Genomic DNA, 18,655 nt, shown 5'->3' on the forward strand with positions numbered 1-18,655 from the left:
TCATTGCTAATCATTTCAATGACCTAAACTACAATGTGAGATAAAACTATCGCTATTAATATTTTCAAAAAGTTAGCATGTTTCTGGAGGAAACAGCAAATCTAGATGTCTTGACTTTCATTAAACTGAAAAATGTCATGTACCAAGCTCTCTGTCTGGCACTAATTATACATGGGTGGACCAGGTGGATATGGGCCCTTGTACCCACGGAGTACAAACCTCACTAATAAACACGTGGTGTTAGGCCAAGCATTGTTAATAGTGTTTTGATGTCTCTCCCCTTTTAAGTTGAATAGTTTAAGGAAACAGAAATTCTTATAAAATGAAAAACTTTAATAATTGTTTAAAGCAAAGGCACAAGTAAACATTTCAGGTTACCATACAATGTTACAAAAAGAAATTCCAACAGTAAAATGAAAAACATTATAATCTTGCATCTCTATAGTGTACCTTAGTATTCTATCATCTTTTCTTTGGAGTGAAAAGACAAGATAGGCAGATCAATGGATGTGCTGTAAAAGTTGGATTATAAATAGCATCCACTCCAATTTTAACCAGTAATTTTAATTTCAGGAGAATGAATTAAAGTAAAATTAATTAGTTTAAAAAACTGTTTTTTTAATGATGAAGCAGCAATAACCTTCAGGCTAAAGCACACTGTTTTAATAAAGTAAATCACTGATTTCATAAAACATTAGCTGCTGACGTCTTGCACTACATGATAAATAAGCTGGCCATGAAAGGACTTTACTGAAATGCAATTCATATATTTATTTTACTTTAAATCTGAAAATGATAGTGTACTATATAAAAGATAAAGGAGAATATGGAACCAATTCATTTTTTATGATGTTAGAAATAAAATACTTAAAAAGGTCTAGACCTTGTTTTCAAAGGCACTATCCGGAGAGTAATAGGCTGCACGCTCAGAGCTAAGTTTTTGTTTTTGTTTTTGTATATCTTAGGTGAGCCTTGACATCTCAATTACTCATCAAACACTGAGTACCTAATATCTATCAACAGAAAGGGCAGAGATTGTGTAATGTGTATCTTTAACCGCTTTTTTCAGAGAGAAAAAAAATATTTTACCATTGATTCTTAAAAGGCTGTTGAAATATTGGTTTGATCTAAAAGTTCTGTTTCATCACGTCAATGTGATTTCCATTTTATTCAGATCACCCTGTAGCTTCTACTTTTAGCTTTTCAACCTAGATGGCAACACCACCAGCAAGTAACTATCCTGAGAGTACTTTTGTGTGTGTGTGTTTGTTATTTATTCACTTATTCCTCCCTGAATATTCTCCAGCTCTAAGTGTTTAACTGAATAACATTTAAATGATACAAAGTAATTGTGTCAGGGATTAAATAAAATCTATCAAGAGGACATTTTCCAATACCTTGTAAATCTTAATTTGAATGTCAAATCAAAGCTTAGTATCCTGTTGCATACTAAAAACCAGGAAGATTCTAAACCCTTCTAAGGAGTATTTGAATCAAAGCTCTTGAATGAGATGATTGTTGTTTCTAGTTTTCCCATTTCCCAAATTACAAGAACATCAATGGGTTACGGTTCACTTACCATGATTCTTTTAACACCTAATTCCTAACCAAAAAACAGTACTTAGGAAATTCTCTAAGAATATCTTTCAGATTTAGAATTCAAACATGATTCTAGAAAGATGTTCTTATTTTAAGTCAAATTATAACATCGGCTCATTGACGCATACTCTAAAGGCCAACGTGCCTGCTTGAGAGAGCAGTGCTGGCATTCTGGAATTCTTCCCTTTCTTTCTCCATTTCCAAAGGTAGAGATGTCCTTCCGAACTTGTCTTTGGCATCAAAGACTTCATGATATAAAACAGCTGGAACATTACCCATTTAGAATAGTTACGAGTTTAAGATCCACTAGCAAATTTTAGTCTTCAAAACCATTAGTTCAACACCAAAAGCAAACAGTTTGATCTTCTACTGAGACAAACTTAAGATGCAAACCTGCATTTTAGAGGGTCTGCAGACTTTTTCTCTAAAGTGCCAGACAGTAGATATTCGGGGCTGTTTGTGCCCTCCGGTCTCTGTTGTAACTACTCCACTCTGCCATGGTACATGAAAGCAGCCACAGACAATATGTATATGGATAAGCATGGGTAAGCTCCAAGAACATTTTATTGATCAATACTGAATTTCATATGATTTTCATGTGATACAAAATGCTATTTTGATTCCCCCCACAGAACTATCTATAAATATTAAAAACTACTCTTAGCTTGTGGGTCATGTAAAAACAAGAAGCTGGCTAGAATAGCCTCATGGCCTGAAGTTGCTGACCCTTGGTCTAGATCACTAGATTTCTTACTGTGGGGGTGAAAGCAATGTGGCCATGACTCATCTCATTTTACCTGGGCATCAACAGCCCATAGGCTGACAGTAATGAACCCCAAAAGAGAATTCTAAAAGCACCAGACAATTCTAGTAGACGATACCAGTAGAGCTGCGCAGAGTTTATGAGTGTTGATACATCTATACACAGATACTGATCTTTATATATTCAGGAAACACATTGAAATCACATTAATTGAAGAAAAGTAGAGAACTGAGAAATTCATTAGCTGAACATTTCAGCTTGGTGTCGGAGAGATCTTGAGTAAAATTTTGGCTCTGCTACTTACTAAACTTGTAACCACAGGTAAATTACTTAACCACTACAATTTGACCTGGTGATATGGACACAACAGGCATCTGGTCAATCTTGTTTCTCAAGCAAATAGCTACAAAGGGTTGGAAAAGCCTAATCTATCACGTACCATAAAGCCTGACTTTGGGCTTTAGAAAAAAAATGATTTTGTCTCTTCTACTCCACTCTGTCAAGTAAATTTTTTTTTCTGCATGCAACATATTGTGAAAAATTTTACCTCCATATATACTGAATTCTACTTTCCTCTTATCCTTGAAGGCTATTTTTTCCACAGGCTGCTGATGAAAATGGAAGTGGAAAGGATCCAGTCAACACATGTTTGTTGTCTTTATGTCATCTCAGTGTAATTTGGTGTTTCTACCAATTTATCAATGACAGGCATTCAGGTTTCCAGGGAAAAAAGTCTGGATGAGAAAAAGGAAGAACTGGTAGGAAAGAATTCTTATGGCTTTATCTATGGATTAACTAGAGAAGCTGAAGATAATGTTCATAGATTATTCGCAGATACAGTTTTTGTGTATCTTGTACCTCAGTCCATTGCTTAAATTACATTAAGTAGATATTAGCACTAAGTAATATGTGCTATAACCTCTTTAATCATGAAAAATTTATTGTTATATACACATGAAGCAAAATATGTCACCAATAGTGTTTTGAACAAGTATTAGTTCACTTATGAATCTGCTAGTGTTGAATGCCAAGCAAAATACTAAAGCTATTAAAATATTAGTGTCTGGTTTTATTTTCAATTTTCTTTTAACCTAGTATTTACAGAAGTCCTGTTAGAACGCTGAAGGCAGTCATTTGCAACATGTACATTCTCCATATAAAATGATTTTCTATGTGGGTGATGTAGATTTATAAATATGTACAAAACCCCCAATTTATTTGTAGTTAACCTACTACTCTGACTAGTAGGCAATACATGGAACCATCATATGCACATCAAAACTAGAAATTAAAACACAACTTAAACCTCTCAAGACAGATGAATGTTCATTTGTGTTTGTAAAATTATATGGGGGAAAAAAAGCTTTGTGTTTGGGAGCTTTCAGTGGCCTACTACTAAAGCAGTAATTTTAACTGAAAAACAAAACAAAACAAAACAAAAAAACCCAGAAACACTCCCCAACACAAAAACCCAAGATAAATTGGATGTATATCCTGGTCAAATGTTTGTAGACACCTGGCTTGAAAACAAATTGATAAATATGCAATTTGTTAAATGAGCATGAAATATTGCACTAGAGCAGTTTTGTCTGAAGAAAATTCAATTTTCCATAGTCCTGAACTTCAAAATGCTTCCCACATATAAATTGCATTTTCTAAATAAGAAACATTAATATTCAGTAATACTGTTAGAACCTTATTTTTCCCATTAACCATATATACCAGTCTATTTTATGGCAATGGTAGTCAGTGGTGAAGATTTGGCAAAGATAAAAAAGCAGATAAGACTGTAAAATATATATATATATATATATATATATACATATATATATGTATGTATATATGTATATACGTATGTACATATGAAACAAGTATGTTCCCAAAACCCTTAATCATATGATAACTGATCCCTTAAAAAACCCCACAGTCTAGGTCACAGTGATGGTCAGACAGTGGTTGAGTATGACTCTCTTCTTGGGGGCTGCTCCTTTCGAGCCACTCGGTTGCTGTCTCTGGTCTCCAACGCACTGTCTTCTGTTTCGCTTTCACTACCATCTGCCACAGCGGGGTCCAAAGACATCGGGCCAGACTTTCTGTGCAAAGGAAAACCAACGCCACTTTCCCGTAAGGAATCATCCATAAAATCTTCATCAGAGGAATGGAATGATTCATCATCTCCTATTAAATGGTTGACAATGTGGATTCCATCAAAAGGAGGCTGGCCTGAGAAGACCCTCTGGCCTTTTAGGCACCTGAGCTGTCAAAACAAAACCCATGTTAATATACTCAACTAGGGGAAACACACACACCAAGAAAGCAAACATTTCATGTTTAAAAAAGAAGATAACTTACCTTTTATTTTTTTTTTTGCCATTTGTAGATAAAATAGTAACTACCAATTTTATATGCCTCCTATGTGTTATATAATGGACACATAACTTGTTTTTTTTTTTTTAAGATTTTATTTATTTATTTGACACAGACAGAGATCACAAGTAGGCAGAGAGACAGGCAGAGAGAGAGGAGGAAGCAGGCACCCCGCTGAGCAGAGAGCCCGATGTGGGGCTCGATCCCAGGACCCTGAGATCATGACCTGAGCCGAAGGCAGAGGCCCAACCCACTGAGCCACCCAGGCACCCCAGTAACTTGTTATTTTAATTGAAATATCACAACAGTCCTATGTGGTAGATTTTATCATCTTCATTAGAGATTAGAAAATGGAAACTCAGGTAGAGGTAATACTGTGGACACATAGGTAATAGCAAAATTTAGATTCAAATTGAACCTTCATTATATTACAGGAAATATAATGAACTCATGCACCCATCATCTAATTTCAACAATTAACATCATGGACAATCTTATTACATTATACTTCTCCTGTCTCTGGATTACTTTGAGGTAAATCTCAGATATTCTATCAGTTTACCTGTAAATATTTCAGCATGCATTTCTAGAAGATGTGGACTTTAAGACCATACTCTGAACTATCACACATACTGTCTCAAGAGCATATCCCCATAATAATGAAAATCAGTTACAAATAATGAAAATTTGCTATGAATCTCCATCCTATCATAATATCCCAAAGACCACCAAAACACTGTCACACACTCACTCACTCAGGGTAGGAATGCTTCTTTCTACTAATAAGATCTCTCTCTGCAAGGAAGGAACGCCAATAGTAAATAATTTTGCCTTCTCTCCCCTACTCCTCCCCAGGGAAGAAGGAGCAACTTCCCTAATGAGGGGAGAGGACTGCCATGTATTGCTCAGCTATTTCTCTTCTCTTTCCACTTTCAGAACCAGGTTTTGGCTATCCCAGGAGCTTCCCATGGCCACACCTTCATGGGGACATCATGTGCTCCCTGTTACTGGCTGGGCAAGTCTGACTAATTCTAGAGTTCGTTTTCTAGACAAAAACCCATTGTTGTCACAAATCTAAACCACATTCTCCAAAACCAGCCTTTTTAGGATTAAAGGTGACTTCTTTTTATCATCTCCCACTTCTTTGCCCCAGTTATCTTAAACTCTCAAACCTACTGCCATGGATACAACCACTTCTACTACCATAGAATCGAGACATCAGCCCTGTCGTCCTCAAGAGCTTATATCTTAAGCAGGAAATCTAATTTTGATATTGTCACTTGTTTAATTTCTCCCATACACCATGAATTTTCTCCTACAACAGAGCAGAAGAGCTGAAAACAAAACAACCAAAACAATAGCTGAAAAAAACTAATTACCAAAATCTACCTTGACTTGCAAGAATTTGGCTGAAAGAGATCCCATGCCTCCTACCCTTATCGCTACTATTAACCTTCAACTTTGTTTCTCAGGGACAAACTCCTGGTCACTCACTATCTTTCAAATCTTAAGATAAAGCCTGTGTGAAATATTCAGGAAATATTACATATACTTTCAAAACTAACGGTTCTGAAAGTAAAGACATTACAGCCTTGCCATACACCTGCCAGCTATCCTGACAGATTTCCAGGAAGAAGTGAAGAAATGTCAGCACTTCCCTGCTGGTGTGTGACCAACGGGAAACAAGAAGGATGCTGAGACTTCGAACAGTGATGTCTGCCTCAGGCCGACCTTCAACCCTGAAGAAATCCCTATGCCCTAGGCTGAGAGAACAAAATTACAGTGATGTACAATGTAATTTAAGTAACACTGTCTCCTTTGGCAGGGCAGAAAGGATCTAAACTCGAGGGTGAATTTTTAGGGAAAGGGCTCAGAGCACCACAAGGACCTCCCCATAGCTGTGATACCCGTGGCAATACTACAACTGCCACGTTCTGATGCAACATCCTATCGCTACATTGCAACACATGATTGAGCGCTCCAAGTGTTAGATTAAGTCAGTTAATCTCTTCCTTTCTTTTCTTCCCAAACCCTTTTGAAGAAATAATACAGAACATGTGTCTTCCTTTTCCCTGACTGTTACCAAAGGAGTACAGCAGGGGAACCACAACTTCCCAAATGAACTGGAAAGCTGTAGCTCTAACAAATTTTACTGCAGTTAAAAAACTGCAGCCTCTTATCAGATGTCATAGGGGATGCAACTAGAGTTTCTTTATTTGAGAACTGCTAATAAAGAACAGCAGAAAAAGGAATATCGGAGAAGAAAAAGGTGAAGGTAAGGGACTCTGGTAAAACTGAAGCTGTCCCTTAGTTACTTCTTAGACCTGAACGTGTACATTCTGTTTCTGAGGGGAGGGAGGTCTGTGTATGTCCTGAAAAGGGACATCTGCTCACTGAGTTCCCATCACGTGACCTAGAAGGGGCTGAACTTCAGGTGAGGATATCCCGGGGGACTCCTCTTCCTGTGGAGAGAGGTTTAGCTAGAGGAAGGCCAGAGCTAGGCCTTTTAATGTATAGTCTTGGGTGTCTGGATCTGAGAGCTGTACTACTGATCCTGTTACTAGACTTTTAGGAGCTAATTATATTTAAACAAACAAAAAAGACAATTTTCTCAACCTACATCCCCCAAAAAGACTTCCACAGATATTATTGTTGGTAGCACACTTAGATTAGCATATTTCAAAATATGGTCCACTGATTATCTCTATCAGGATAACCAAGGATGATTATTAAAAATCCAGAATCCAGGCGTGCCTGGGTGGCTCAGGGGTTAAAGCCTCTGCCTTCGGCTCAGGTCATGATCCCAGGGTCCTAGGATCGAGCCCTGTGTTGCTCAGCAGGGAGTCTGCTTCCCTTCCTCCCTTTCTCTGCCTGCCTCTCTGCCTACTTGTAATCTCTGTCAAATAAAAAAAATTTTTTTAAAATAAATAAATAAATAAATAAATAAATAAATAAATAAATTCAGAATCCATACCCTGATCTAAGGAATCAAAATCTGGAGAGCGAAACATCTTTTTTAAAGTTTATTTATTAATTGTTTAAATAATCTCCACATTCAACGTGGGGCTCAAATTCACAACCCTGAGATCAAGACTGACAGGCTCTACTGACTGAGCCAGCCAGGTGCCCTGGGAGTGAAACAATTTTACAAGCATCTGAGGAGATCATGATACCTCACAGTTTGAGAATCACTGTGGTAGATCTGTCCAAACCAAATAAGGCTGAGTCAAAAAGGAGTTGATTTACCTGAAATGGAGCTCTTATTCACAGTAAAAGTGCTTCTGAACAGGGAACAACTGCCCGTGTGTCTGGTATACAGAAATGGATATAAGCGGATACCATCGTTCAGTAGTATAAGCAAGCTGTCCAGACCCAAATCCACTACCTGATGGTTGAAACACGGAGCTATCTGTTTAAATGCGTTTTCCTGAAACTTTCTCCTGGCAAAGGGTAGGATCCAGGAATGCGTATATTCAAAAGACCTGAATAATTCTGATGCGCATCCCAGAGTAAGGACCACTACTACAGGCAACATTTTGTCTGTTTGTTCCGCTTTGTTTGGTGTCTCCTATGAATCAATCATAGGATCAGGAATCTGACAAAAGCTACTGACTCTCTTTCTCGAAAAGTACATATAGTATTTTTGCATACCCTTCTGCAGCCCCTTGTCTTTTCTAAGTTTTGGTTAAAGACTATTAGAACATTTTTATAAAGCAACAACAAAACAACTAAACTTTGTGAAATGCCAGTAACACACTCCTATCATGAAAAAGATTTAAAAGGTATTATTTTTCTAGGTGAAATGAGACATAGGTTTTAAAGGCACTGAATGTGACTGGAAGTACTTCTGAGATTCACCAAGGATTGGAATTTTAAGGAAAAGGGACTCTTCTCTGGTGGAATCTTGGGATTTCCCCCAAAGAAGGGTCTCAGCTGATCATAGTCAACAAACTCTATCCAGGAAATTCTGAGTAGAACTTCCTGTTAGCTTTTTAAGTTCTCCAGACCTAATGTTTGAGCAGGGAGTTGGGTATTTGAAAAAAATCATCTAAGAGATGCTGGGGGAAGGGGTGGGGGGACAGCAACTAGGAGGAAACAGACCATTGGTGAAAAGAAAACTCTTTAAAAATCATTTCTTTCCTCTGAAGAAACTGCATCCATGTAAAACAAAAAACAAAACCAAAAAACCCAGGACACTCTACAAGAGGTTTCAGACCTAATTTTTTCTGACCTGAAAGACATGTGCTTTGAGGCTGAAAAAGCCTACCAAGTATCCATCACAATGGATAAAAGTAGACTTACACAATGGTACCTCATAATGAAATTTCAGGACACTGGGAACAAGAAAAAATAAAGCATCCAGCCAAAAACATATTTTATGTAAAAAATATTTTATATAAATATTTTATATTTTATATAAAAGATTAAGAATCACAATGATAGGGACACCTGGGTGGCTCAATTGGTTACGCCTGCCTTCAGCTCAGGTCATGATCCTGGCATCCTGGGATGAGTCCCACATTGGGCTCTCTGCTCAGCAGTCTCCTTCTCCCTCTCTGCTGCTCCCCCTGCTTGTGCTCTCTCTGGCTCTATCGCAAATAAATTTTTAAAATCTTAAAAAAAAAAAAGGAATTACGATATCAGACTTCTCAACTGTAAACAGAATAGAGCAAGGCCTTCAAAATTCTGAGAAAATATTTCCAACGTACATTTAAAAAACTGAAATTATCTTAAAAAACACTTTAAATACATGGTATGGTTTAATGGATTCCCATGTTGTCATCATCTAGCTATCTGGAAGCAAATGAAAAAGGATTTTTATTTTTTTTATTTTTTATTTTTTAAGATTTATTTATTTATTTATTTGACAGACAGAGATCACAAGTAGGCAGAGAGGCAGGCAGAGAGAGAGGAGGAAGCAGGCTCCCTGCTGAGCAGAGAGCCCGATGTGGGACTCGATCCCAGGACCCTGAGATCATGACCTGAGCCGAAGGCAGCGGCTTAACCCACTGAGCCACCCATGCGCCCCAAGGATTTTTATTTTTATGTTTTTTTTCTCTTGATAAGTATGATCACATTTATTTTCAATAGATTATATTCTGCCACCAGCAATATTTGAGCATGCCTATTATATCCAGTCTTTGCCAGCATGACCATTACATATTTTTCTCCATCATAATTTGTACTATTATTGTGATTTTCTTTGATTACTGCTGGGATGGTTGAGATTTTCTTTTCTTTTTTTCCAGTATAGTTAACATATAGTATTATATTAGTTTCGGGTATACAACACTTCCATACATTACCCACTGCTTGTCACAAGTGCCCTCCTTAATTCCCATCACCTATTTCACCCATCCCCCCCAAACCCCCGCCCAGTAATCATCAGTTTTTTCTCTATAGTTAAGAGTCTGTTTCTTGGCTTGTTTCTCTCTCTTGAAATACAGTTTTTAAATAACATTAGACTATTGAACTAGATGTTTTAGAAAAATATAATATATAATCTTATTCTGTACTTCAGATTATTTTATTCTCAAACATGAATACATAAAATAATAAAAACAAGCTTATTGTATGATAAAATGTTTCCTTCTAATGAGTGCCTTCTAGTTCTATAACATTTAAAATTTAGATATTAAGTAGATTTGCCATTTTCCAAATATCAGTTAAAAGACCCACAAACTACCACAGAGATGATCTCACAGACTATTCAACTCAGTAGGTCACTCTGGAGTCCTTACTTTGGGGAGAATGTTGATGTTAACAGCACCCTTTGACTCCCTAATTCTCTAGACCAATAATTAATAAATTGTGTTATGTACAAGAACCTCCTGGGATTATTTTAAAAATATATAGACTCTTGGGCTCTCCTCTCAGACACCTTGATTCATCAGGCAGGACTCAGGGATCTATTTTAAACAAGCACTCCAGGGAGTTCTGAATAGGATGATCTATAGATCACATTCTGAGAGATCCTGCTCTAAATGGATCATATTGAGGGATTTACTATATTAGGATCATGTTAAGAAAATTTGGTAAGGATAAATAAATTTGAACTCAAGATTTCCTTGTTAATTTATCACTGCCACACTGGCCATTGTCATATTTTAAAAATACAATGGTCTGATGTGGACACACAACTAACTTGGGGGGAAAAAGCAAATAAAAATACAAAGAACTATAAGGCAAATAAATATTTTAAGATATGACACCTTCACCATCTAGTTTCAAATCTATTTCTTATGGGGTGTTTCAGGGGATTCATTACTGAGGAACAGCAACCAGTTTTAGACATCTCACCATCTGAGTTTAGATCAAAGTGAGAGAACATATGTTTATAAAACAGAGTCAGAACCTTCTCCTTTTCTCCTATCAAATGTCAACCTTCAAATTCAAACTTTATTCTGAGGATCAGCTTCATATTCAGGTGACAAACTATACCTTTTGAAGGATAACACGCCTAACCTTAGGAGTATAGTTCTAGCTTTAAAACCCTTGATAGAAAAATGATTTCTTTTCTTTTTCTTCTTCTTTTTTCTTAAAAGATTTATTTATTTATCTTATAGGAAGGGGGAGTAAAGAGGGAGAGGGAGAGAGAAACTCAAACAGACTCTGTGCTGAGCCCAATGCAGAGCTCAATCTCAATACCCTGAGATTGGGATCCACTCAAAGCCAAGAGCCGGCTGCTTAACCAACTATGCCACCCAGGTGCCTTTAAATAGCCTGATATTAAAGAGTCTATTCTGTATGGTTCCATGTAAATAGTTTAAAAAAACAGTTTAAAAACAAGCAAAAAAAAGGAGAAAAATTTGGAGTTCAGTGATAGATAACACAAAGTTCATTAAACTTATTCTCCCTGCATTTGTGAACATTTGAAAATTTCCATAATAAAAAACATGTACATTAAAAAAATAAGGTCACCAATAAAATCTCTCAAAAATACTTCCAAATTCATGTGTAGCTGACCATTTTGATAAGGAGTTAGACTCACCATAACAAAACCTCCAAATAATCCAATGGAAAAAAAAAAAACCCCAAAAGATAACTGCTTCCTTTATATTTGAAAGTATTTCTTTTTTGTTTTCTGGTATTATTTTGATATCAGTAGTTTAAAAAATTAGCATCTTAATAAATTTTTATAACATATTTAATACATCAATAGGCATAAATATGTTCATAAACTTTAATACTGTATTGATTGACACACATATATTGGAGTGTATTATTTATAGATAAGTTTTTTCCAAGTTATAATGAATATTTAAAATCAGCACTGTCTGGGTGGCTGGTCTAATATATTCTACCACTTCCGTTAGCCTCTGATGATGGTGACTGTTTCTTAATCATTTTTGTATCTTAGAGCTCAGCACTCTGACTGGACAAGAGTGGGCACGTAAGAAATATATATGAACTACAATGAAAAGATAACAGGATTCTTAAGAAAGCCCTCTGGTACTCATTATTCATTTCAGAGGGGAGTGCTAATATACGAGACGCCAATAATGTACTGTTTCTTACCTGATATGGACTGCTTCATCATGTTATGCATGAAGAGACAGAGTAAAGAAATAAAAACATACAGAATTTGTTTAAATAATACTTAAAATATGCTGACATACTCATTATAGCTTAAAAAGCTAACAAAATCTTAACCTCTCACGAGCTTCAAAGAGATTGTATTTTAAGATTTCTCTGCATGTATTCAACAATGCTGACCCAAAGAAAGTATTTAGTAATTAGAAAAAGAAAGTGTTGAGATATTATACAACTTATAAAGAATATAGCACAAGAGGTAGTATAGCTAATAAGAAAACAGGAAACTGTCATGTTCATAGTCTGATGAACGTAGGTTTTGACAGGAAATAGCAGAGTTTCTAACTGCATGATAGTAAAAATCCAAACACTAAAAATTAGTATTAAAACCTATTACAGCTATTTCACATAAAAATTATCAGTAAAATTTGAAAGCAGGGAGAAGAATCTGCAGGAATGAATGTTCTGAAGGCCCAAAGGACTTTATAATCATTAAAGATACACAAGTATTTAAAAATTGTTCATTAGTCTACTTCATTAGCTAAACCTCTAGAGGTTAAGACAGAAGTTTCTTTTGTAAAACAGGGAAATGTTATAGCACTAGAGATTTGTAGCCTTTAAATATAACTTCCTAATAAATAATAGAGAAATCCGTGCTGAGAAATGTGATCATCTGGGCCAGTGTCCATGTGGAGAGAGTGTACATGTTCTCTATGTGATTGCTTTCTTCCAGTAAATTATAAACACTGAGAACTAGAAAAGGTTTGGGTTGATTTTTGCATTTGATTTTAAAGAGACACAACAGGTTATCCTTCCTCAATTTTAATGTGTAGGGGTAAAAAAATTAATAATAAACCCTTATAATTATATGAGGTTTTACAGTTAAAAGTGCTTCCATGCATATTATTTCAAGTAGTTAAAAAAATTTCCCCCCATGTGTAACTGGAGGCTGAATTGTACAGACAACTACCACTTTCTGAGATTCAAAAGAATAAGAAGCGCTGCCACTGAATATTCTGAAAGACAATCAGTCCACAACAAAGTGGAAAAAAGTCATCCACACACCAAAAAAACCCCTAACCAAATGAACTTTGATCACTACTAGACAGGGTTTAAACCATTTAAGTGAGTCATGTGATACCAAGTGAACTGCAAAACAGATGCAATAAGTTTCCAAGTCTGAGTCATATCAGATTATAAAAGCTTCTATTTGTACGTTTGGGTTTATATAATCAATCTTTGTAAAACACTGAACTATCGCTGTTAAAGCAACATGTCTGTAAGTGATGTATAAGATATAATATTTTAAATAACATTATCCTTTACATGAGAAGATGGACATAAAGTTCAATAATCACAAAGATTTGTATTTCTATGTTCTAGAGGCTTTGCTTTCTTTCTCCAAAGTATAATTGGTAATTTTGATGAAATCCTTACATAATAATTTTAATAATTTTTTCAGTTTATGAAATGTAAATGTTTGTAAATGTAAAAAGGAAATGATGTGCTAAATTCTCAATTATCATCTTCTTTCAAAATTGAATCGTACACATGACAAAGATTAAAACTAGCCATAAGCACCCAAACCAAAAGATTTCCAGTGAATCAAAACAGGAAACCAATAAAAGCAATCAATTGGAGGTCATGACTTTTCGATCACTGTATTATATACACAGGAGCAAAAATTCAGAGCTAGAATACTCAAAAGTAGATTAAGTTGAAAAGTTTAAGAGTTCTTTTTTTTTTTAATAATACAAAATAGACAATGTTGAAAATGGTTCTGGCTTTAAGCTAAGTAAATTATTTTTAAAAACCAGTTAAAGCATTTAAATTTTAAAAACATACAGATTATAAAAAAATGTATAAAATGCAATAGTTAAAACGCATGCTTTTAGAAGCAAAGAAAAAATATGTACCCACAATAAGAAGTGAAATAGGTGGAAAGGAAAGTCTGGCACTGAAGAAATTTATACTGTGTATTTGTTACCAGAGAAGTAGAGAGGGGGAAGAATTAAGCCATTTACAAAGAACTCTAAGTCTTTCTATAGTGTATACTTAGATTTATCCAGCATACTACGGCAAACAAAATGAAACTGCATCGTACTCTTCCTGGCAGCTGACACATCTTGATAAAATTGAAACCATTAACATTATTTAGAAGGTACTCTAATGTCAATGGTGATGAGGTTAGGAATATGTGAGCTTCTATGTAAATTTATGACCAATTACAGGAAATAAATCACTTCACACTTGTTTCACTCTGTACTTTTAAAGCTACATCAAAGTACATTTGATTTAACCTTCAGCTGAAGCACTGATAAAATTCAAATGTTTAGCAAAACATCCTCGTCAAAACGAAGTACTTCTTTTCTATCTGGATTGAACTGTTAAGAGGAATCATTCATCTCTAAAGCTAAGTCATGGGTTTTATCAGTCTATCTAATTACCCAATTTTAATCATTTTCTGATAAGGGATTTATATCTAAAATATATAAATAACTTCTACAAATCAATTATAAGAAGACAACCCAATTACAAAGTGAGCAAAGGATCTGGGTTTGCTCTAAACCCAGATTTCTCTAAAGAAGAGTATTTCTCTAAAGAAGGGTATTTCTCCAAAGAAGATACAGATGGCTAATAAGCATATGACAAGATGCCCAATATGATTAGCCACCAGAAAAACACAAATCAAAACCAAAATGAGATGACCTTCATAGTTTCTAGAGTTGGCTGTCACAAAAAGAAGAGATAATATCAACTATTGGCAAGCATGTGGAGAAACTGGAACCCTCAGACACAGCTGGTAGAAATGTAAAATGGTACAGTTCCTTTAGAGAACAGTATATGGCAGTTCTTCAAACGATTAAACATACAGTGACAATATGACCCAGCAATTCCACTAGTAAGTAACATTCAAGACAAATGAAAACATATGGTCACAATGAAATTTGTACATAAATGCTCACATCAGCATCATCTATAAGAGTCGAGAGGTGAAAACAATCCAAATGTCCATCAACCAATAAATGGATAAATACAATGTAGTATACCCATTTGATGGAATATTATCAGGCAATAAAAAGGAATGAAGTACTGATACATGCTACAAATAAATGAACCTTGAAAACATGCTAATAAAGAAACCAGTCACAGATGACCACATATTGTATAATTCCATTTACACGAAATGTCCAGAATCAGGAAATCTGTAGAGTCAGAAAGTAGATTAGTGGTTGCCTAGGGCTGTGGGAAGGGAGCTTGTGGGAAATGAGGAATGACTGCTAACGGGAATGGTATTAGCTTTGGAGTGATAAAAACATTCTAAAATTGTGGTAATGGCTGCATAACTCTGTGAATAGACTAAAAACCACTGAACTGTACACTTAAAAATGGGTGAACTGTATTATATGTGAATTATTTCTCAAACCTGTTTTAAACATATATATGTATAGAAATCAGATAGCCATTTGGTGGGTATATTTCCAATGGAGATATTGCCATATTGAAAATAAATAATTTCCTATTCAGGAAATGTAGAAAATATAACTGATTTAAAAAAATTCATCAACAATGAGAATCTTCAACATCCAATTTTTTCCTCAACAGGAAAAAGAAGTAGTGGCTACCTTCTCTAGCTTCATTTTAATAGGCAGAAAATATTTGCAGTAGAAAGTTTAATGCTGTAGACAGAAGTATTAAGTAAAAGGAGATTAATGCACTGGTAGCATTCAGTTTTTTCCAGAAACTAATTTTAAAAATACATAATATACATATATAGCTACAGATCTACACTCTTTTGTCACTGAACACAAAATGAATTATCAAACAGAAAAGATTAGTATCCCTCTCTTCCTCATTCTGAGGTGCTCATAGGCTGCTTAGTTAAGATTGGGCACTTGTAAACCACATGACCTCATGAATGCTATCTTATCATATCACAGGTTCCTCAGACTGACCACAACAACTTAAATCAGACAGGCAGCAAAGTAGCATGAAGTCTTTGACACATATTATTGGTATGACATTTTAGCTGTCCTGTTCATGGGGAGTGAAAATCTGATTATCTCAAGTCCAACTGCATCTGTGAGATAGGGTCCATAAAAAGCACATGATTTATGGCACTAAAGACTTCCAACCACAATTTAAAATTTTTAGTTTCTGTAAATCTGAGGGAGCTAGTTCATCTTTTATCAATGCTCCTTTCGTTGACAGTACGTTTGTAGAAGAACACATTTACAAATGTTCCTAGTTTGAAAAATACTATGCTACGGTTTCTTTTAAAAACTAGCATTTTAAAACTGAATTACTGGATGCAAAAGAAAATAAGGTCTTAAAAATGACTGGCTACATTTCAAGATCTTGGCATAGCTGAGGAAACTGGACTTTTGGATTTAAGAATATGTAGCACTAAAAAAATAGGTGTGAAGTATTGGGTAGCTTGGGTAACAGGAAGAGACTATCTAAATTAAACGGGAAAGATTCAAATTGGCTCTCAAATGCTTTGCTTGGGCCCAGGTCTTAAAGAGAATACAATTTCAAACATAATCAGGGAAGAAGACTCTATTTTATGGATTTCGTCTTATTTAAGAAAGCTTTATCCTCAGCCATCAAATCAATCTCTCTGAATGCTATTCTCGGAACCACACATGACGAACTGATCAGGCTAAGTCTCTGGTTTCAGAAGCGCCCCTCTCTACTGATCTCCCTGTTGTTTTTATAGCTGCTGCTTCTCTCTCTCCTGAGCTCTTTACTTGCCTCCAGACGTTTGTATATGATGCCCTCTCTGCCTAAACACTTTTCTACTCTCCTTTTCCTGGCTATCTTCTACTCCTTCTTCGACACAGTTCAGGTAGCCCCACACCCAGAGACTTTTGGATGCATTTCTCATGGTTCTACCACAGCGCTGTCCATATAGACTATTCTCCCTACCAGTCTGAATTCCTTCACAAGTGGGACTATGACTTCTAGATACCCAGTGCAGGACTGGGATGGAACGCACTTTAAAGATTACTTAGCATGACTGCTTTAGGATGCAGTAAATGAGGCAAGGCCTGAGGCATGTGTGGGAGCTAAATGATGTCAAATGCTCACTGACTGAGTGACTGTATGAAGTAAACCGGCATCCTAAGGGCATACAGTTAACCAGTGATAGAACCAGGCCTAGAATCCAGGTCTCCTGACTCTAAGCTCGGTGTTCCAAAACTGATAGTTTCTCAACCATGTGTAGTAAGTTCTTTTTGGAGAACAAAGACACAATATTCAGAAACAAAACTAAACATCAAATTAAAAAACAGGTTGGGGCGCCTGGGTGGCTCAGTGGGTTAAGCTGCTGCCTTTCGGCTCAGGTCATGATCTCAGAGTCCTGGGATCGAGTCCCACATTGGGCTCTCTGCTCAGCAGGGTGCCTGCTTCCTCCTCTCTTTCTGCCTGCCTCTCTGCCTACTTGTGATCTCTCTCTGTCAAATAAATAAATAAAATCTTAAAAACAAACAAACAAACAAACAAAAATCCAGAACTGTTATTAAGAATTTGATAAATTACACATATATCTATAATTTTTCCTCTCTTCTCCCTTTTATGGATGCATTTAGAAATACTGGCATGATAATGAAAGGAGAAAGTAAGAGTTAGATGGAGAGTAGGGATAATTAATTAATTTTTGTTTAAAGTAGGCTCCCCAACCAGTGTGGAGCCAACACAGGGCTTGAGCTCATGACCCTGAGATTAACACCTGAGCTGAGATCAAGAGTTGGGAGCTTAACCAACCGAGCCACTCAGGAGCCCCAGGATAATCAGCTTTTAAACAAATGAAACATTTTAAAAATGAGTACACAAGTCTTAAAACTCGAGTATACGAGTAAAGTCACTGGATTTTCAGACTCTAGCTCATTTGGTTGCCCAAATCAGGCTAAATGAAATCTTTAAGCATAACCTATTAGTTTCACTTAAATGTTAACAAGTTCTTCTAATACTGTAGTGACATTAAAATCTTACTGGTATCATACATATTGATGAAATGGTTTCTTTAAAAAAATTATATGGTTTATTTTGTGTAGTGTAAGTCAACAGTTAACCATGTAATTCATTGTAGGGGAGAGAGAGAATCTTAAGCAGGATCCACGCCGTGTTGAGCCCAATATGGGGCTTGATCTCACAACCCTGGGATCTTGACCTGAGCTGAAATTGAGAGAGGCTTAACTGACTAAGCCACTCAGGTGTTACTGAAATAGTTTGAGCATTTATATCTTATTTTTCTCATATCTAAGACTGAAGAATATGCGATTAGATGGTGTTTTCAGGGGAATGCTAATGGAATAAGTCTCTCCTATCCTTAGTCAATAAAGTCTATTAAAGAACGGCTATAAGCAAACCTGTCACTATAGGTGTTATAGT

At 35.9% G+C, this 18,655-nt stretch overlaps 1 protein-coding gene across 9 annotated transcripts in view; it reads right to left on the minus strand.

Moving 5' to 3' along the window:
• Positions 1-312: 312 nt before the first annotated feature.
• The window catches only part of EVI5 (ecotropic viral integration site 5), a 205,896-nt gene continuing 187,553 nt past the window's right edge, over positions 313-18,655 (minus strand). For 8 of the 9 annotated variants that reach the window (XM_045064863.1, XM_045064856.1, XM_045064857.1 and 5 more), the window contains one exon: positions 313-4,619. In XM_045064863.1, the coding sequence (XP_044920798.1) occupies positions 4,308-4,619 (312 nt within the window). In that variant the 3' untranslated portion in view covers positions 313-4,307. Of the gene's footprint in view, positions 4,620-12,247; positions 12,258-18,655 lie in introns of all 9 variants that reach the window. The other variant, XM_045064864.1, reaches the window with a different exon arrangement.

The sequence above is a fragment of the Mustela putorius genome, unplaced genomic scaffold, assembly GCF_011764305.1.
Source record: "Mustela putorius furo isolate JIRA1106 unplaced genomic scaffold, ASM1176430v1.1 tig00003853_pilon_pilon_pilon, whole genome shotgun sequence".
Classification (NCBI taxonomy): Eukaryota; Metazoa; Chordata; class Mammalia; order Carnivora; family Mustelidae; genus Mustela; species Mustela putorius.